We start from the raw sequence: 18,302 nt of genomic DNA, 5'->3' as shown, positions 1-18,302 counted from the left end.
GAAAGAAAGAAAGAAAGAAAGAAAGAAAGAAAGAAAGAAAGAAAGAAAGAAAGAAAGAAAGAAAGAAAGAAAGAAAGAAAGAAAGAAAGAAAGAAAGAAAGAAAGGCCAACCCACAGCAACCAAAACAAAATGAAAAAATCCCCTGCAGGTTCTGAAGAACGAATGAAAGTGCGCAGATTTTCATGGGGAATTGACCCTCAGGGAGGAGGGCAGCAGGGAGATTTCCCTGTGTGTGTGGTGCAGCTTTCCCCTGAAGACATGAGGCTGGCGAGGCTGCGGCGGTGTGTGTGCTGAGGCTCCAGCAGAGATCCCAGCTCCTCTCTGGCTGAAGGACGAAGGAACCCAGGATAAGCAGACACCAGAGAATGAATAGATAATTCTGGAAGGGAGAGACCAGAGGAGGGGACCGCAAATTCTGTCTAAACTCTACCCAAGGCTCTTCAGACTCCTGAATCGTGCATGTGTGGGGCATCCTGGAAACAGCTCGGCTGAAGAGGAAGTATGGGCTGAGACTGGCGTCTGCCCACCTCAGGCTTTGCAGGGCCCCAGCTCCAGCCTGACCAGGTTCATTGGCACCAAAACGAAAGCACTCACAGTCTTCATAGGAATATAACATAATGTAGAGTCCCTACAACCTGATGGTCATGTGTTCACGATAAAATCCAAGATGGTGTCATCTATACTTCACTTAAGAAAAAAATCCAAACTACTTGTCAGAGAGAGAGCCAGGAAATGGTGGCCCATCCTCACAGAAGAAGAATCCCCTGAAGCCAATGTCAAGATGAGTCAGTTATTAGAATTATCAGACAAGGTTTTTTCCTAAGATTTTAAGTACTGTCCACACCCAGTGTGGTGCTTGAACTCACAACCCCAAGATCAAGAGTCACACACCCTACCACCACCGAATGAAGCTACCTGGCGCCCCACAAGGGTTTTTAAGATTTATTTATTCATGAGAGACACACACACAGAGAGAGAGACAGAGAAAGAGAGAGAGAGATACAGGCAGAGGGAGAAGCAGGCTCCATGCAGGGAACATGACACGGGACTCGATCCCTGGTCCCCAGGATCATGCCCTGGACTGAAGGCAGGCGCTAAACCACTGAGCCACCCAGGGATCCCCCCCAGACAAGGGTTTTAAAATGATGATTATAGCTGTACTCAACTGGGTAATGGAAAGTAGGCTCTCATGAATGGAGATGTAGGAAATACATGACCAAATTAGAAGTTTTAGAAATGAAAAGCACACAGTCTGGAATTTTAAAGTCCACAGGATGGGCTTAATAACAAGATTCATGGGCAGCCCGGGTGGTGCAGCAGTTTAGTGCCGCCTGCAGCTCAGGGTATGATCCTGGAGAACCGGGATCGAGGCCCACGTTGGGCTCCCTGCATGGAGCCTGCTTCTCCCTCTGCCTGTGTCTCTGCCTCTCTCTCTGTGTGTGTGTGTGTGTGTGTGTGTGTGTGTCTTTCATGAATAAATAAATAAAATCTTTAAAAAAAATAACAGGATTCATTACTTCCAATTGAGAGTCAGGTGGGAGCTCCTCAACTGCATAGTTCAATGGATTCTGAGGTATGGAAATTTCTTTTGTGAGTGCATTGAGGAGCTGTGGTCTGAGCGCAAAGCATACACCCGTTGCAGATGTGCAAGGGGAGCCCACGTCCTGCTTCGGCTCTGACGGCAAAGGAGGGTATAAATCACATCACTTGCAGGTCACATAACAATTGTTGCTGAAATGATGGTGACACCTTATAGGTCTTAAATATAAGTGCTTCTCTCCCTTGTAATGTTTGGGTTGAAATCATTAGGAGACATCAAGTCTGAAGGAAAAGTAAAATCCTAGAGCAATTGAGTGTGTGAGCATCGAGGCGACAGGAGAAGCTTCACAGTGAGTATACCAGCAGATACGGGACCGTACGCCTCAGACAGGTATGCTGTGTGCTGTGGGCAGTACAGCTCAGGAAAGCTGGGTTTAAGACATAGGCCCAAGGCAAGAATATGCAATGGGAAGAGGACGGGCTGTCCCGCCAATGGTGTCGGGAAAACTGGGCAGCCACATGCAGAAGAATGAAACTGGAGCACTTTCTTACACCATATGCAAAAATAAACTCAAAGTGGATGAAAGACCTAAATATGAGACCTGAAACCATAAAAATCCTAGAGGCAGCAACTTACCTGGCATCAGCTGTAGCAGCATGTTTCTAGATATGTCTCCTAATGGAAAGAAAACAAAAGCAAAACTAAACTATTGGGACTACATCAGAATAAAAGGCTTCTGCACAGTGAAGGAAACAATCAACAAAACTAAAATGCAGCCCATGGGGATGAGAGAAGATATTCGCAAATTACATATTTGATAAAGGGTTACTATCCAAAATAGATAAATAACTTACCAAACTCAATACCCCCAAAATGAATAATCCAATTAAAAAGTAGGCAGGCGGCACCTAGGCGGCTCAGTTGGTTAAGCACCTGCCTTCAGCCCAGGTCATGATCCCGGGGTCCTGGTATCAAACTATCAAACCCCATGTCGGGATTTTTGCTCAGCGGGGAGCCAGCTTCTCCCTCTCCTTTTCCTTATGCTCCCCTCTGCTTGTATTTTCTCTGTGTGTGTGTGTCAAATAAATAACAAATCTTGAAAAAACAAAACAGCAAACTAATTTCCATTTAAAAAAATTTTTAAATAAAAAGTGGGGTGAAGACTCCAACAGACAATATTCCAAAGACATACAAATGGCTAACAGACACCAGAAAAGATGCTCATCATCCCTCATCATCAGGGAAATACAAATCAAAACTACAATGAAATATCACCTCACACCTGTCAGAACGGCTAAAATCAACAATACAAGAAACAACAGGTTTGACGAGGAGGAGGAGGAAAAGGAACCCTCGTGCACTGTTGGTGGGGATGCAAACTGGTGCGGCCACTCTGGGGGACAGTATGGAGGCTCCTCAAAAAGTTAAAAAAAATAACTGCCTTATGATTCAGCAAATTGCACTGCTGAGTATTCACCCAAAGAATACAAGAACACTAATTCAAAGGGATACATGCACGCCGATGTTTACTGCAGCATTATTTACAATAGTGAAACTAGGGAAGCAGCCCAAGTGTCCATCAGCAGATGAGTGGGTAAGGAACAGGTGGGCTACGTCCATATACAAGGGAATATTACTGAGCCATAATAAAGAATGAGATCAGGGGATCCCTGGGTGGCTCAGCAGTTTAGTGCCTGCCTTTGGCCCAGGACGCGATCCTGGAGTCCCAGGATCGAGTCCCTCGTCAGGCTCCCGGCATGGAGCCTGCTTCTCCCTCCTCCTGTGTCTCTGCCTCTCTCTCTCTATCATCAATAAATAAATCTTAAAAAAAAAAAAAAAGAATGAGATCTTGCTGTTTGCTACAAACGGGTGGAGCTAGAGAGTATAATGTCAAGTGAAATAAGTCAGAGAAAGACAAATACTATATGACTTCACTCCTACATGGAATTTAAGAAACAAAGCGAATGAACAAAGGAAAAAAAGAGAGACAAGCCAAGAAACAGACTCTTGAGCAGAAGCAGATGGTCACCAGCGGGAAGGAGGGTAGGAGGAAGGGTTAGGTAGGTGATGGGGATTAAGGAGTGCACTTGTAATGAGCTCAGAGTGATGGATAGAATTGCTGATTCACTATATTGTGGGGCCCCCCCCCACGTGGCTCTGTCAGTTAAGCATCTGCCTTTGGCTCAGGGCATGATCCCAGGGTCCTGGGATTGAGCCCCACATTGGGCTCCCTGCTCAGCTCAGAGCCTGCCCCTCCCCCTGCTCATGCTCTCTTTCGCTCTGAATAAAAAATAAGTAATTCTTTAAAAACTTAATTATTATTATTTTTTATTATAAATAATAATTTATTTATCTAACAAACCATAAGTAATTCCTTTAAGATTTTAAAGAAAGATAAAACAAAGGGACTGACAACGTCAAGTGTTGGCAGAGACAACTGGAACTCTCGTATGTCACTGGTACCTGTTAATACGGTCACTCTTGTTTGGCATTTTCTTAAGAAGTTAAACATACACCTAACTATGCGACTTAGTCATTTTTCCTCTTCCTCCTCCTCCCTCTCTCCTCTCTCTCTTGAAAAAAAATAAATAAACAGCATAACCACTGTTGACAAGGATATGGAGAAATGGTTACCTGTGCATCGCCGGTGAGAACGTTCAATGGAGCAGCCACTGTGGAAACCGGCCTGGCAGCTCCTGAAAAACTTAAACACAGACTTACTACGTGACCCAGCAACTTAAGATACACCCATAAGATTTAAAAATGGACCTCAAGGGGATCCCTGGGTGGCTCAGCAGTTGAGCATCTGCCTTTGACTTGGGGCGTGACCCTGGGGTCCTGGGATCGAGTCCCACATCGGGCTCCCTGCATGGAGCCTGCTTCTCCCTCTGCCTGTGTCTCTGCCTCTCTCTCTGTGTGTCTCTCATAAATAAATAAATAAAATCTTTAAAAAAAAATGGGACCTCAAGCAGATCCTTGTGCTCCCCACAGCACATTAGCCGCAGGAGCCAAATGGTGGACACAGCTCAAGAGCCCGCTGACAGAGGAATAGACCAACAAAAAAATGGGGTGTGTCCGTGCCACGGAATGGGAGTCAGGCATGAGAGGAATGGGGCTACAGGCCACGACGTGGGCAAGCCTCGGGAACATGATGTTCAGCAGAAGCAGCCAGACGTGGGAGGATGCATTTTCCATGTTTTCCATGTCCAGTGACACCGGGTGACTTGGTCTGTTCAACATCTAACACCTGATTTGGGCTCAGGTCATGATCCGTGGGTCATGGGATCAAGCCCCACATCGGGCCCTGCCCTGAGTGGGGAGTCTGCGTGTCTCTCTCCTCTGTCTCTCCACCCAGCTTGTGTACATATTCATATCCATGCAGTGTCCAGGTTAGGGAAACCCACAGGCAGGAAGCGTAATGGAGGCTACCGGGGGCTGCAGGCAGGAAGGGGAATTACTGTTTAAAGAGGGCAGAGTTGGGGCCCCCAGGGAGGCTCAGTGGCTGAGGTCTGCCCTCGGCTCAAGGTATGATCCCGGGGTCCTGGGATCGAAGCCCACGTCGGGCTCCCTGCAGGAAGCCTGCTTCTCCCTCTGCCTGTGTCTCTGCCTCTGTGTGTCTCAGGAATAAATAAAATCTTTGAAAAAAATTTCAAGAAAGGAAGAGAGAGAGAGAGAGAAAGAGAAGGGGTGTCTGGCTGGCTCAGTCAGAAGAATATGGGACTCTTGATTTTGGGATCCCGAGTCTGAGCCCCGTGTTGGGCATAGAGATTACTTAAATAATAAAGAAAGAGAATAAATAAACCCATGACCTGAGAAGAGGAGGCAAGTGCCTGGACACTAAGAGCCGCAGCGCCTAAGTCAGGCAGAAAGACTGGGGCAGGTGCAGACTTCACAGGTGCACGGCGCTGGGGAACGAGGTGCATGCGTGAGGAAGAAAGCAGGAGGGGCCCCTGGGTGGCTCAGCCTCAGGCAGTTAAGCGTGTGCCTTACCAGGCTGATTTCTGGAGACTCTGGGGAGGCGGCCTTCCTTGCCTGGCCACAGCCGCCCCCCTCGCGCCATCACTGAATGCTAGGCCACTAACCCCCTGGCCTCTGTGACTCCGGCCCCACCTCACTAACTGCCCCCAGATGGAGCCCAAGTGCACCCCCCAAACACACAGCCCAACAGGGCCAGGGATGGGGCTGCTTCATTCAGGGGTGAGAAACACAGGCCAGTTCTAGGGGGGGTCAGTGGCATGGGCCAGGTCAGGAGGTGTGGTGGGCCAGGTCCCGGGGTGGGGTGGGGGGTGGGGCATGGTGGGTCAGGCCCCACGGTGGGGGGGTAGTCAGGTCCCAGGGTCAGGATCAAGTTTTACACCTGCCACTGCCACCCCAAGCCCTGGGCTCTGAGACCCAGTGGAGCCTGTGTGTCCCCCCATCGGCCCGCTGCTGCTGGGGTGGCCTGCTGGGCACCAGACCCTCCCCTTGACCATCATTGCTCCCCCAGCAGGACTATCCTGGGTGCTGCCTTCATGCCCTCTCAGAGGAGCAGAGGCGGCTCATGCACAGCTAGATGGGGGACCCAGCACACCCCCAACATGGCACAGATGCACCCTGGCTTGTTTCCCAGACACCTTGGTGTCTGTGGGCCGCTGTCCTGAGTTGGGGGCTGAAGGGGAGATGGCACTGCTGATCAGTGACCCCTGCTCCTCAAGCCTGGCTGCCGAGTGTTGCCCCAGCCACCTCCTGTGCCACCTGGGACCTGGCCTCCAGGGACAGCGCAGCCAGGACGTCACATTCTCATCCAGGCCCACCTGCCGGCTGTGGCAGGTGCCATCCTAGCCCAGATCCCAGCAGGTGTCTCCTGCAACACCTTCCAGCCACTACAGGAAGAGGTGGGGGTGGGCGGCTCTATGGCTGGACTGGGGAGGGGAGCCTGGCTGGTGACCCCACCCGCGTGGCTGACCTGGAGTGAGGGGCTGCAGCAGTGCCTCCCAGCTGCTCCTGGAGGCGGCACCCTACAGCCACCACAGCATCTGCAGACCCCACACGATGTGCAAGGCATGCAGGAGGGAGAGTGAGCATGCGGGGCCGCCCTCACTGACTCCCCCCCAGCATAGGCTGGAGTCCTGGGGCAGCAGCCAGGAGCCGTGGCTGGGCCAGCTTGCCTCCTCCACACAGATCTGAATCACCCCAGGCACCCTCTGCTCCTACATGTCCCACGTGCCCCAGGACAAACTCCAGCTGTGGCTGGATGTGCACCTGGGAAATGTCTTTCCAACTCCGCACCTGCTGTGTGGGGACTTGAGACAGTGGCATGAGCTCAAGGACAGTGCAGCACAGCCAGGCAGGGTGCTTTGGGGTGGGACAGGTAGCTCACTGGGGACCAGGCTGACGGGCAGTGCCCAGGCCCGGGTCCGGGTCCTAGATAGGCTCCGGTCAGCGCACCCAGCTAGCCGCCTTCTTCATGGCCTCAGGCACCACCAGCCAGGAGTAGGATGTGGACTGGATCCTGGACCAGCTCTCCCGTGGAGCCTCCTTGGTGAGCTCAGGACTGGCCGGTGGCCCCCATGTGGCAGGTGTTCTGCGCATGGTCTGAAGCCTGCGCAGCCAGGGCCCCTGGGGTGACTCGCCCCTCCCTCCCACCCCCAGACTTGACCTGTGCCCTGCTTGGCACCATAACCCCTCATGGCTGGTCACTTCTCAAGAACCTGCCATACCTACAAGGACCTCACTGCACTTCAGGACAGCTTCCATGTGACGAACCTTTGGTAGGGCTGGCCCATGTGGCCATCAGAGGGTGACACTGCTTCCTCACTGTTCCCTGGCTCTTAGCACACGCCCGCCTCCCAGCACCCTTGCAGTCAGGATGGCCTCTGGGAGCAGTGGCCCAGATTGGGGTCCCAAAGGCCCCAGGGTGCGTGGGCAGTTGGGGCTGCCCAGGGTGGAGGTGGCCCCAGGTCAGAAGGGGAACCGACGCAGAGATGGAGAGACCAGCCTGGACCTCCGGGAATTGTGGCCTGCAGCTCTTCCGGGTCAGAGTCAGGGAGGCACGTCATCCCAGACGCGGGTGTAGTGAACCCCCGTGGGGTCTTCTGTTTTGCAGAGTGGCTCCCTGCCCCCCGTCTCTACCAAGGCAGCTGGCTCCTACCTCCCAGGCCCCCAGCATGAGGAAGACATCATGTCCTACAGAGCATGGGACACCCTGTCCCCTCACCTACTCCTGACTCTACAGCCCAAGGAACGGGAGTTGGAGGCTGTCCTCCAAGGAGACTGTGGGGGCAGGAGGGAGGGGACCCGGTGGGAGGTGTCTTCTGAAGAGGGCCCATGACCTCACCAGCTGGAACCTCTCTAGGCTGGGCTCTGGGGCCCAGTGCTCAGGGTGACCCTCCCACAGGCAGCAGGCCAGGCCGGGTTCCGGAACCCCGATCTTGTCTTGGGTGCTGCCCTGAGCGATCCCTGCCCCAGCTCCGTGGAGCACCTTGCAGGGTCCTTCCGGGGCCGCGGGGGCTGGCTGACAGGTGGCAGCATCAGAGGGGCCACACCCAGGGCCTCGGGGGTCCACGGAGCCCGGGAGGCGGGAGGCAGCTCAGACATGGCAGCAGGGCAGGGACGACACTGTGTCCCCAGAAAGGATTCGGGACATGGGCAGAGGATCACGTGCTGCTGGGCGTCAGTGGGCCAGACATGCACGTGGACACGTGGTGACCTCAACCCCAGGGAGGTCTGGGGGAGCGGCCCTTTCAGCGTCCTCCCCGGACCCCCCCCCCCCCCGCCCTGTCCCCCAGGAGCAGGCCTCTCATTAGCGGCTAATTGCTGCCCGCTGTCTCCCGGGGCTGCCACAGGCTCACACCTGTTGACAAGCCGTGGGGCCACAGCGGGAGGCGCTAATGATGCACTCATTGCCCGTGGTGGTTTTCTGCAGCAAATACAGGGCAGCCCGGCTCAGCCCAGGGAGCGCTCGGCTTCCCGGGGAGTCAGGCTGCACCTGCACCGGCCGGGAGGGCTCAGACGGGGCACCCGGATCCTGCACCGGAACCTGCTTGTTCTCCCTGGATGCTGAGAAAGGGGCACGGGGGGCACCGCACGTGGGCCCTTCCCTACTGTCCCTCCAGGGCCGCAGCCTCACAGAGTGGAAGGGGTGAGCAGCTGTGCCCACACTCCCCCAGACAGGGGAGGACGACCCCCATGACCCACAGGGACCTAGGCTGATTTACCCAGAAACTCCCGAGCATGCAGACCCTCACCTGGCAGGGACACCCCCAGCTGGCCACCCACACTTTACGAAAAGCACGGGAGCACATTCAAGAGGCTGGACATTCTTGTCGGGGCATGAGGCCGGTCTTGACCTTCACGACTCACCCTGAACGGCCAACTACTGACCTCCCTCCCAGGCAGGGGCCCTGCTGCAGCCGGAAGCCCCTCCCGTGCCCGCCCATGGTCGGATACGTGGGCCCCTAGGCCGCTCCTGCACACATCCTTCCTCCTACACCCGGCAGGGCAGGGGGAGCAAGCCCCACTTCTACTTCCCAACGTTTTGCAGACGCCTTGGTATACAACACAGCAGCACTGGACGATGTAGTAATTTTTTGAAATCACATGTTTAAGAAATTTTTTAAAAAATTTTTTATTGATTTAAGCAATTTCCACACCCAGCATGGGCTCGAACTCATGACTCCAAGATCAAGAATTGCAGGCTCTTCCACCGGAACCAGAACAGGAGCCCCTGAGCATTTTTTTTTTGGAAGGACAAAACACCTTTTACTTTTCCCAACCCTGGATCCTTGCTGCCTGCCTGCAAGACACCTGCTGGCCCAAGCCTGGCTGTCGGACAGCCTAGCCCGTGTGGTCCTTCCCAGCCCTGCACCTGGGCCAGCGCAGTCCACACAGTCCACAGACCTGGGGAGATGCATCCCATTATGCAGCAGACCCTGAGGATCCCACAAAAACTTGGACATGAGGGGGACGCCGGGGTGGCTCAGCAGCTGAGCGTCTGCCTTCGGCTCATGGCGTGATCCCAGGGTCCTGCGATCGAGTCCCCCAGCAGGCTCCCTGCAGGGAGCCTGCCTCTCCCTCTGTCTCCCCATGAATAAAAAAATCTTTAAAAAAAAAATCTTGGACATGAGGGCTGTGGTGGGTTGAATGGTGCCCTCCAAATAACGTGTCCCCCAAACCTGTAAATGAAACCTCATGTGGAAATAGGGTCCTTGCAGATGTCATCAAGGACGTCAGGACGAGATCATGCTGGTAGGAGTCTGGGCCCTGAATCCAGTGACAGGAGGGAGGAGGAGATATGCGGGAGCCCTGCGACGGAGCAGCGGAGGGCTGCCCGGGGCCACCAGCAGCCGCACCAGGCAGGAAGGGGCCCCCGGAAGGGCCTGCGGACACCATGGCCTTGGCCTCGTGGCCTCAGCAGCTCTGAGAGGATAAACCTCTGTGGTCGTAAACCCCAGCTGCTGTCCTCCGTTGCAGCAGCACTGGACACTGACACGGGGCCGGTCCCTCCCATGGCAACACTGATGGCAGCCTGCACGCGGGGGCAGCTGCATGCACCTCAGTGGAACCGTGCCCGTGCCCACCCGGAGCTCCGGTGGCCAGCCTTGGGCAAAGGGGGTCCTGTGGGCACACCCGGAGTGGACGCCCAGGTCCACGTCTGTCCCAGTGCAAGGAGCAGGGCGCCCACGCCCCGTCGCAGCGGCCCAGGCTGGCCACGGGCCCCGTTTCCCCCCGCGTGTAAACCCTGGCATTGCACACGGGAAACATACGGTAAATACTCACTAATGATGATGATGAAACAAGCTGCAGGTGTGAGAGCAGGTGCCTAGAGGAGGCAGGCACGGGGTTGTCTCCAGGGCCCTCGTGTGTGTGTGTGTGTGTGTGTGTGTGTGTGTGTGTGTGTGTGTGTGATGCCAGGACCTCCAGTCAGAGTTCCTGACCCAGACACTGTCTCCGGGGACGGGGGCCCTGAGGCTTCGAAACCGGGTAGACCTGGGCGCACGCACTGTCCCCACTCTTGGGGTCACCTTGGGGCAGTGGATTTATGTTGATTCAGACTCATGTACCATACCATCCACCCACTAAAATGTGCAATTCAGTAGTTTTTGATACACTATTAGTTTATACGTTACATTATTATATACACAAAAGAATGTGCCATAGGACCTGTGTAAGCACACGACTTGCAGGCATTCGTTGCGTTCAGTGTGGCGCAACCACTCCTGCTATTTCCAACACTTTCCATCGTGGCACAGCGAAGCCTCCTGCACGGCCCCTGGCAACCTTGAAGCTACTTAGCATCTCCGTGGAGTTCCAGGTTCTGCGCACGGCCTAGGAACGGAACCCTACAACATGTGGCTTCTCTCACTGAGCAATCAGGTCCTCAGGGGTCAGCCCCACGGCAGCAGCAGTCAGTACCTCGGCCTACTCTGCAGCTGCGCACTGATCGTTGTGTGCCTGGACCACAACTGGCCTACCCACCCGGCTGCTGACGACACTTGGGCCGTTCCCATCTGTCATCCACCTGGTTTGCTCCTACAGACTTGGGTTCCAGGGGAAGGAGAGTGAAGCCCGCCCTGCAGGGACGCGGCCCCGCAGGGCCCCGCCAGCCTCCGCCAGAGCCCCTCCCGGGGAAATCATCGCCGTCATTCCCATCTGAACTGTCCTCATCCTGCCCCCATCTCCATGGCACCTGCTACTCTTCTCACTTTTATTTTGTAAACCTGCTCGGGGGCATTTCAGTGAAGCGGGTTGTTTCGTGCTCGCCTACTTCTAAGAACCGCTTGCGCTCGTTCAGACCTCGGGCATCCTGTCTGAGACCTCGGTCAGGCATCGTGAGGACGGGGATGGCTGGGGCCGGAAAGCCCCCACCCCAGGGCCGCTGCTGATCAGGCAAGGCCTCCGGGGCCGCACACCTGGCTGGCAGGTGAGCCCCGGGGCAGGTCCGCGCGGCGCGGGGAAGGCGGCCGGCTTGTCCGCGGGGCTGCATCCGCCGGCAGGGGGCGCGCGCCCTGCTCCAGGAGCCCGGCCGAGGGGACAGGCGCGCATGCGCCGCGCGGGGCGCTTTCCGGCAGCGTGGCGGAACAAGCCGCCGTTTCGCGGCGTTTGACGACCTCCGTGCCCCGCGCCCGGCGGCAGGCTTGGCGCCATGGCGTCGCCCTTCAGCGGGGTGTTGCAGCTGACGGACCTGGATGACTTCATCGGGCCGTCCCAGGTGCGCCGGGAGGGGGACCCAGGGAGCCCCGCCGCGTCCCCGGCGCTCCTAGGGGAGAGGGGGGCCGAGGCCGCCGGGCGGTCGGGTTCGTGACGCTGCCCGCGGGGCGCCCGCGCGGGGGACGTGCCGAGGCCGGGGGCTGTGCGGGCGGGGGAGGGCGGAGGGGTTGGGGAGGGGGGAGGCGGGGGGAGGGGGGCAAGGGGAGGGGGGTCGGGAGGAGGGGGGAGGCAGGGGGGCTCAGGTCCCGGCGCGGGCAGGCGCCGATCTCCAGCCAGAGATGCGCACGCGGCCCCTGGGCGTCCTGAGAACGATGAGGTCCAGGTGAGGTCAGAGATGAGGTCAGAGCCCGGGGCGCGCGGGGGGCTGTTGTCCCCGTCCCCGTGCGACTGAGCCGCGGTGAGCACCCCGGTGCCCCCAGCCCCCCGACTGCCGTCTCCTCCCGGAGCAGGACTGCATCAAGCCCGTGAAGGTGGACAGGCGGCCCGGAAGCGAAGTGGCCAAGATCCACATCGAGGACGACGGGAGTTACTTCCAGGTCAGTCCAGTGAGTTCCAGCCCAGGTGACCAAAAGCGCGATTTTGCTGCTCTTTCCAGTGAGGAGCACGAGGATCGTGGGGCCTTCCGCAGTGGTCGGATTCCCTGTCATCAAGGCCAGGAGGATGTTGCTCGTAGTGACGCTGCTCTTTAGGTGGTTACGAGGACTCCCAAGAATGGCCGTGCCATCCCGGGGACCACAGGCATGGGCGCACCTGGCACGGGAACTCCTCCAGGCAGGGGAGGAGCCTCCAGTGGCACATGGCAGGGCTGGGGGGACAAGGATCAGGCATTCACAGGGAGTGAGCAGGTCCCCTGCTCAGGCCAGGAGAGTGACCCTGCAGCACCCGCAGCTCCTGCCCAAGCCAGCACAGCCCAGGGGAATGCCACCTTGGGGTGCGGTAGGGCCCACCTATGAAGGGGTCCAGGAGAGGTGCGGCCCTGCTGTCCCAAGCAGCAGTGGTTGATTTGGAAAGAAGTTGGGAAGCTTATTCTCTTGGCACGAGATCAAAGCCTGAGCCTTTAGGCCCATCTAACTCGAAAGTTAGGGTACTTTCAGTCCTGAGATCAAATTGGGATTTTGGTGTGAAGCGTAGCCCTGATGAGCTGGGCTGGAAGGGAGACCCCGTCTCCTCAGCCCCCGGGTCCCATTCTGGGCCCCTGCAGCTCGCCTGGCCCTGGCTCACACTCTTCTGAGCGTATAGGGAAGTACAGGGGCTCAGCTGGGTCGCTGGCACCTGGGGAAGTGGCAGGGGGTCAGCCAGGACACCGGCGCCCACACCAGGTTCTGCATCTGTTTGCCATCTGGCTGTTGCCGCCCGTGTGTCTGTTCCCTCCGGGGCTGCTGCTCTTCGCTGAGCAGAGCACCACCTCTCTCTGCCCTCTCTGCCTTCATCTCAGCCTTGCCTTTCTCATCCTGCTGTTGGCCTCTGGCCTTTGACGTTTTCCCGTCTTCACAGCTGCACGAGTGCAGACTAGGAACCTCTGTGCGTGAGTGCAGACAAGTCACCTGCTTCTCTGCAGCTTTAACACCCACATTCCACCCGACAGGCTACAGGCCTCATTAATATGATTCTGATGTGCCAGCTGATCCTGTACCAAAGATAGAATTTGATGGAGCTAATTAAGTCTAGAATATGTATGGAACGTATACATTTCTGTAACAGATCTTTAATCTTTAAAAATCCCGTGGCATTCAAAGCCAGCCAACTTCCGTGTTGGTTGTCAGAGTTGTGAGCCAGAGAATAAAGGTTTCCTATAGGTTCTGTCATCGTGAGAGCTCATGTCCTTGTGGCTGCAGGACGGAGGGACCCAGAGGCTGGAGAAGGCAAAGATCTCGCTGGATGACTGCCTGGCATGCAGTGGCTGTGTCACCTCGGCGGAGACCGTGCTCATCACTCAGCAAAGCCACGAGGAGCTGCGGAAGGTCCTAGATGCCAACAAGGTAAGTGGTGGGCGGTCTCAGAGACTTCTTTAACTTGACATCAACCCCCGTATCCTTAGCTGTTGCCTTCAAGGGCAGCTAATCTCCAGGTGACTCCCACATTTTTAAAGTGTCATCAGCGGGATCTCAGTACTTCAGCGCTACGCTAAAGTGTTGGGCCCTCCACGTGCCTAAACATGACACATCCTGACGGAGATAGGGCACGCTGTCTCCAGCACCAGACCACGGGGACTCCGTGTGAAACACACCAAGTGAGCACGTGCCCCTTGCTTTGCAGACGGCAGCCCCGGGGCAGCAGAGGCTGGTTGTGGTTTCTGTCTCGCCCCAATCCAGAGCTTCGCTGGCTGCAAGATTTCAGCTGAGCCCTACGGACACTGCCAGGAAGCTGACCGCATTCTTCAAGAAGATCGGTAGGCACCAAACGTCGTGTGAGTGCTGTAGCTCAGCGTGGGGGGGTCCCGTGAGGGGGCTCCTCAGGCCTCCGAGTCCCTGAATCCAGACACTCCAGACTGTTCGGAGTTGACTTCAGCCCGAAGTTTCGGTTTGACAAACGGGAGCTGTGCCTTAGCGGGGAGCCCCCTGAGTCCTCTCTGTGCTCTTCCAACCTGGAACTCACCCACTCTTCTCATTGGTTTTACATGATCATCATCAAGGCCCGTTTCCCAGGTCCCCATAAGGTTGTAGCTCAGATCCACTTTGGGTGACTTCTGTGTGTCAGGAGCTGGGCTGGGAGGTCGTGGGCTGGGCACTGCAAAGGGTGTGGCTTGGTTCTGGGCTGTCACCGTGGGTGCAGCTGGGGCCATCCCGCCATCCTTCGTGGGGGTGAGGTGGTGCTTGCCTTGCAGGTGTGCACTATGTGTTTGATACCGCCTTCTCGAGGAACTTCAGTCTCCTGGAGAGCCAGCGCGAGTTTGTGCAGCGGTTCCGAGAACAGGCCAACTCCACGCAGGCCTTGCCTGTGCTCACGTCCGTCTGCCCAGGTGTGTTCACGCTGCAGGCCGCGGGTAACAGGAATGCTCGGTGCGGCAGCGTAGGCTTCTGGTCTCCTCGGCGGGGGAGCCACCTTGAGAGTCCCTTAGCTCCCCAGACAGCAATCTCACAGATGCCAGCAGCCAGTGAGTGACAGCAGAGCAGGGGCGGTCTGGGACCCTAGCCCCTTGAACGAGTAGCTCCACCCCAAGAGCATCATGTCACTCACTGGCTGGTGAGACGGCCCTTTTGTTTCCTGTGTCTACCACAGGCTGGATCTGCTATGCTGAGAAGACGCACGGGAACTTCCTCATCCCTTACCTCAGCACTGCCCGGTCCCCACAGCAGGTCATGGGCTCCCTGGTCAAGGACTTCTTTGCCCAGCAGCAGGTAACAGGAATGTTCCATCTGTGAACCATTCACTGCCATTGTCCTGAAAGATGAGCCAAGATCTACAATGTCCACAGGCCCCTACAAAGAAGCTCACTCACGTCCTGGCCGCTGGCCGGCTGTGTCACCCCCACCTCACCTGATGGGGCCCCCTTTTACTGCTGGGTCAGGCAGCGATTCCACATTTCCACATTTCTTGGCAGCATTTGACCCCCGACAGGATCTACCATGTGACGGTAATGCCGTGCTATGACAAAAAGCTGGAAGCTTCCAGACCAGACTTTTTCAACCAGGAGCACCAGACGCGTGACGTGGATTGTGTCGTCACCACAGGTGTGGGTCCTGCTGCCCTGAGTCCAGGGTATGGATGGCATTGCCTGGGTTCTGCCCACAGGCCCTGGCTGAAGCTGCCATACCCTGTGCATGAGGCACCCCCCGCCCTCTCCTCGGAGCCAGGTCCTACTTCACAGCTTCACAGCTTTACAGCTGTTCCATGATCTTGGTGACCTGTGATCAATGGGCTCCCCTCACCCCCCGCACTACCTGAGTGTTTGCCCTAAAACAGTCTGCGTGGGAGGTGTGCCAAGATTCTTGTCAACTGCTCTGACTCGTGGGTCTCCTCATTTCTGAGTTGAGCAGCCTCAGAGAGTCTCCCAGGTGCTTAAAATACAGAGAAATAAACGCTCAGGAGCCCGGACAGCGGTGGGGAAAGGCTTCCTGCATGAACGTGGCCCTGTCCACCTGTGGGGAGCCGTGACCACACTGCCGCGGGCGCACCTCGGGGACGGGCCTGCCCACCCCCTGCCGTGCCACCGTGAGGGTGGGCCGCAGGTCTGGGGAGCAGGCTGGCTCTTCTGAGGGTCTTCAGAAGTAGAGTCCTTCCTCGCCTCTGTGGCCAGGCTCCTCCTCCACCCTCAGGCCAGGAGGTGGGCGTTTGGGTGTCCAGAGCCAAAGCACAGGTTGCAGACGATGTGAGTTTCCTCAGTGTTTTTTTGTGGGGATCTCAGCTGAAGCGCGTCTGTGCTGGGGTCTTGTAGGAGAAGTGTTCAAGTTGCTGGAGGAAGAAGGGGTGTCACTCTCAGAACTGGAGCCAGCCCCCCTGGACAGCCTGTAAGCATCTCCTGCGGCAGAAGGGAGCGTGTAGTCTGGCGTCAAGGTGCTCGTGACGTTGGTGGGGGGTTGCAGGTGTCCTGGCAAGCAGCAGAAGTGAGAACATGGGGTAGGCCCCGTCCCCTTCCTCTCCTCCGCCATGGCTTCCTTCTGGGTGATTCCACCTCTGCCCTGTGACTTGTCCACAGAAGTGGTAAAGTTCACGAGATGGCCAGTGGCCACCTAACTGATGGTCATCGGAGCTGACTCCAACTTGACACAGGTCTGAGCTCCCCAAACAGGTTACTTGACAGCAGGACAGTCATCCTCCCACCTGAGCTACCTCCTGACACCCAGAAAAGGCCCCCAGGTCTTGGACTCTTTTCCCTCAAGTGTGAGAGACAAAGGTTACCCGAAACCTCCATGGACAGTAGCCCTGCTGCCACCTGAAGCTGTTCCTTGCTCCCCAGGTGCAGCAGCGTGTCTGCCCAAGAACCCAGCAGCCATCGGGGTGGGGGCTCCGGGGGCTACCTGGAGCACGTGTTCCAGCATGCAGCCCGGGAGCTCTTTGGAATCCACGTGGATGAGGTCACCTACAGACCCCTGAGGTCAGTGGGAAGGGCTGGCGCTTGGGCTGTGGTGGCAAGGTGGTGCGCCTGGCACAGGGGATGTCCCGACACAATGCCCCACCCCGGGGCCATCCTCGGGAGGCTGGGGGCTCCCATCCTAAAGATGAGGAAACTTAGCAGAAGTGAGCTTTCCACCCTCTCCTTCCTCACTATCCACCGAAGAGCCGGGTAGCTCGACCAACGTGCCTGCAGGGGTGGGAACGGGAGGGAGCCCAAGCTGTGCTTCCCTCAGGAACAAGGACTTCCAGGAGGTGACCCTGGAGAAGGAGGGCCGCGTCCTGCTGCACTTTGCCGCAGCCTACGGCTTCCGCAACATCCAGAATTTGGTGCAGAAGCTCAAGCGAGGGCGCTGCCCGTACCATTACGTGGAGGTCATGGCCTGCCCCGCAGGTAGCTGTGGCATGGCCTGCTCCTCAGAGACCGCGTGGGGCCCTTACCAGTACCAGGGCTGGGGCAGTGTCCCGCCAGGGCAGGAGGGGTGGAGGAAGCCTGGTCGTCTCCCCCACCTGGGTGGTCGGGGGGCGCAGGACAGCCGGCGTTGGGAAGTGGCATGCCGTGCCCCCGAGCACAGGTGTCCTCCTATAACTGCTCTCACCTGTCTTGTCTCCTCCAGGCTGCTTGAACGGCGGAGGCCAGCTCAAGGCCCCCGACGTGCCCAGCAAGGAGCTTCTCCAGCAGGTTGAGATGCTGTACGGCATGGTTAGGACGGAGGTGCCAGAGGACGTGCCTGGCGTCCAGGAACTGTATAGGAGCTGGCTGCAGGGTGAAGGCTCAGAGCAGGCTGGCCGCCTGCTGCACACAAGCTACCATGCGGTGGAGAAGGCCAGCTCCGGCCTCAGCATCAGGTGGTAGGAGGCCTCCTCACAGGTCTGCTGGGCCTACCACAGCCAGTCCTGGGACCCCAGGGATCGCCCCCAAAACACCGAGTGGCAGGGATGTGTTGAAACCCACACAGAAACAGGACTTGGACCCATAGCCAGTGAAGGTGACCTCAAGCCTGCACTCACCCAGACTCCCCATGGCAGGAGGCCCGAGGTTCCCCAAGGTCCCAGAACCTCCCCGTGGGCCCAAGTCTGTGAGCAGTGTCCTCGTGAGGGCCTGTCTTGTGAGCAGCTTAAGGGAGAGCTGGGACCCCTCCCCATGTCTGGAGTCACCCCCCTGAAGCAGGGTTGGCCAGGCTAGTCAAGCTCCTTGCCCAGGGTGAGGAGCCCTCCTGCACTGGTCAGCAGTGGACGCTGGCAGGAGAGGAGCACCCAGCCCACAGCACCTGTGCTGGGGATGGAGTACCTGCCCCACCTGGAACTGGGTGTTGAGGACGCTGTGGCTTCTGGGACCTGAGAACTTGCGTTTCTGGGCAGTGTTCCAGGTGGGAAGCAGGTTCTGTTGATCAGGCAGGAAGTCCCGTCCCACAGCTGGGCCCCCCCGACCGGGTGGGGGAGAGGACAGATTGCGCTGAGCCCGCCAGGCCTGTCACCACAGAGCTCCAAATCTAATAAAGGGATCTCTCTGAAAACGGT

At 57.2% G+C, this 18,302-nt stretch overlaps 1 protein-coding gene across 1 annotated transcript; it reads left to right on the top strand.

The window, feature by feature from the left end:
• The first annotated feature begins 11,629 nt into the window (after positions 1-11,629).
• CIAO3 (cytosolic iron-sulfur assembly component 3) lies at positions 11,630-18,301 on the top strand. The gene is made up of 11 exons (XM_055339854.1): positions 11,630-11,730; positions 12,179-12,265; positions 13,565-13,708; positions 13,986-14,118; positions 14,554-14,688; positions 14,949-15,067; positions 15,271-15,400; positions 16,105-16,177; positions 16,627-16,764; positions 17,018-17,175; positions 17,399-18,301. Exons 1-11 carry the CDS (start codon positions 11,665-11,667, stop codon positions 17,635-17,637), a joined length of 1,422 nt encoding a protein of 473 aa, XP_055195829.1. The 5' UTR covers positions 11,630-11,664; the 3' UTR covers positions 17,638-18,301.
• The last annotated feature ends 1 nt before the right edge of the window (position 18,302 follows it).

Source organism: Nyctereutes procyonoides, unplaced genomic scaffold, assembly GCF_905146905.1.
Source record: "Nyctereutes procyonoides isolate TBG_1078 unplaced genomic scaffold, NYPRO_anot_genome, whole genome shotgun sequence".
Classification (NCBI taxonomy): Eukaryota; Metazoa; Chordata; class Mammalia; order Carnivora; family Canidae; genus Nyctereutes; species Nyctereutes procyonoides.
Note: the sequence above shows the minus strand (reverse complement) of the source record. Positions and strands in the feature narration are given on the sequence as shown.

Excerpts from the sequence above, each read along its gene's own strand:
- CIAO3 (XM_055339854.1), top strand. The coding sequence starts at position 11,665 with ATGGCGTCGCCCTTCAGCGGGGTGTTGCAGCTGACGGACCTGGATGAC. Across the intron at positions 12,266-13,564 it reads ACGACGGGAGTTACTTCCAG|GACGGAGGGACCCAGAGGCT; the intron begins GTCAGTCCAGTG and ends TTGTGGCTGCAG. Across the intron at positions 17,176-17,398 it reads GGTCATGGCCTGCCCCGCAG|GCTGCTTGAACGGCGGAGGC; the intron begins GTAGCTGTGGCA and ends TGTCTCCTCCAG.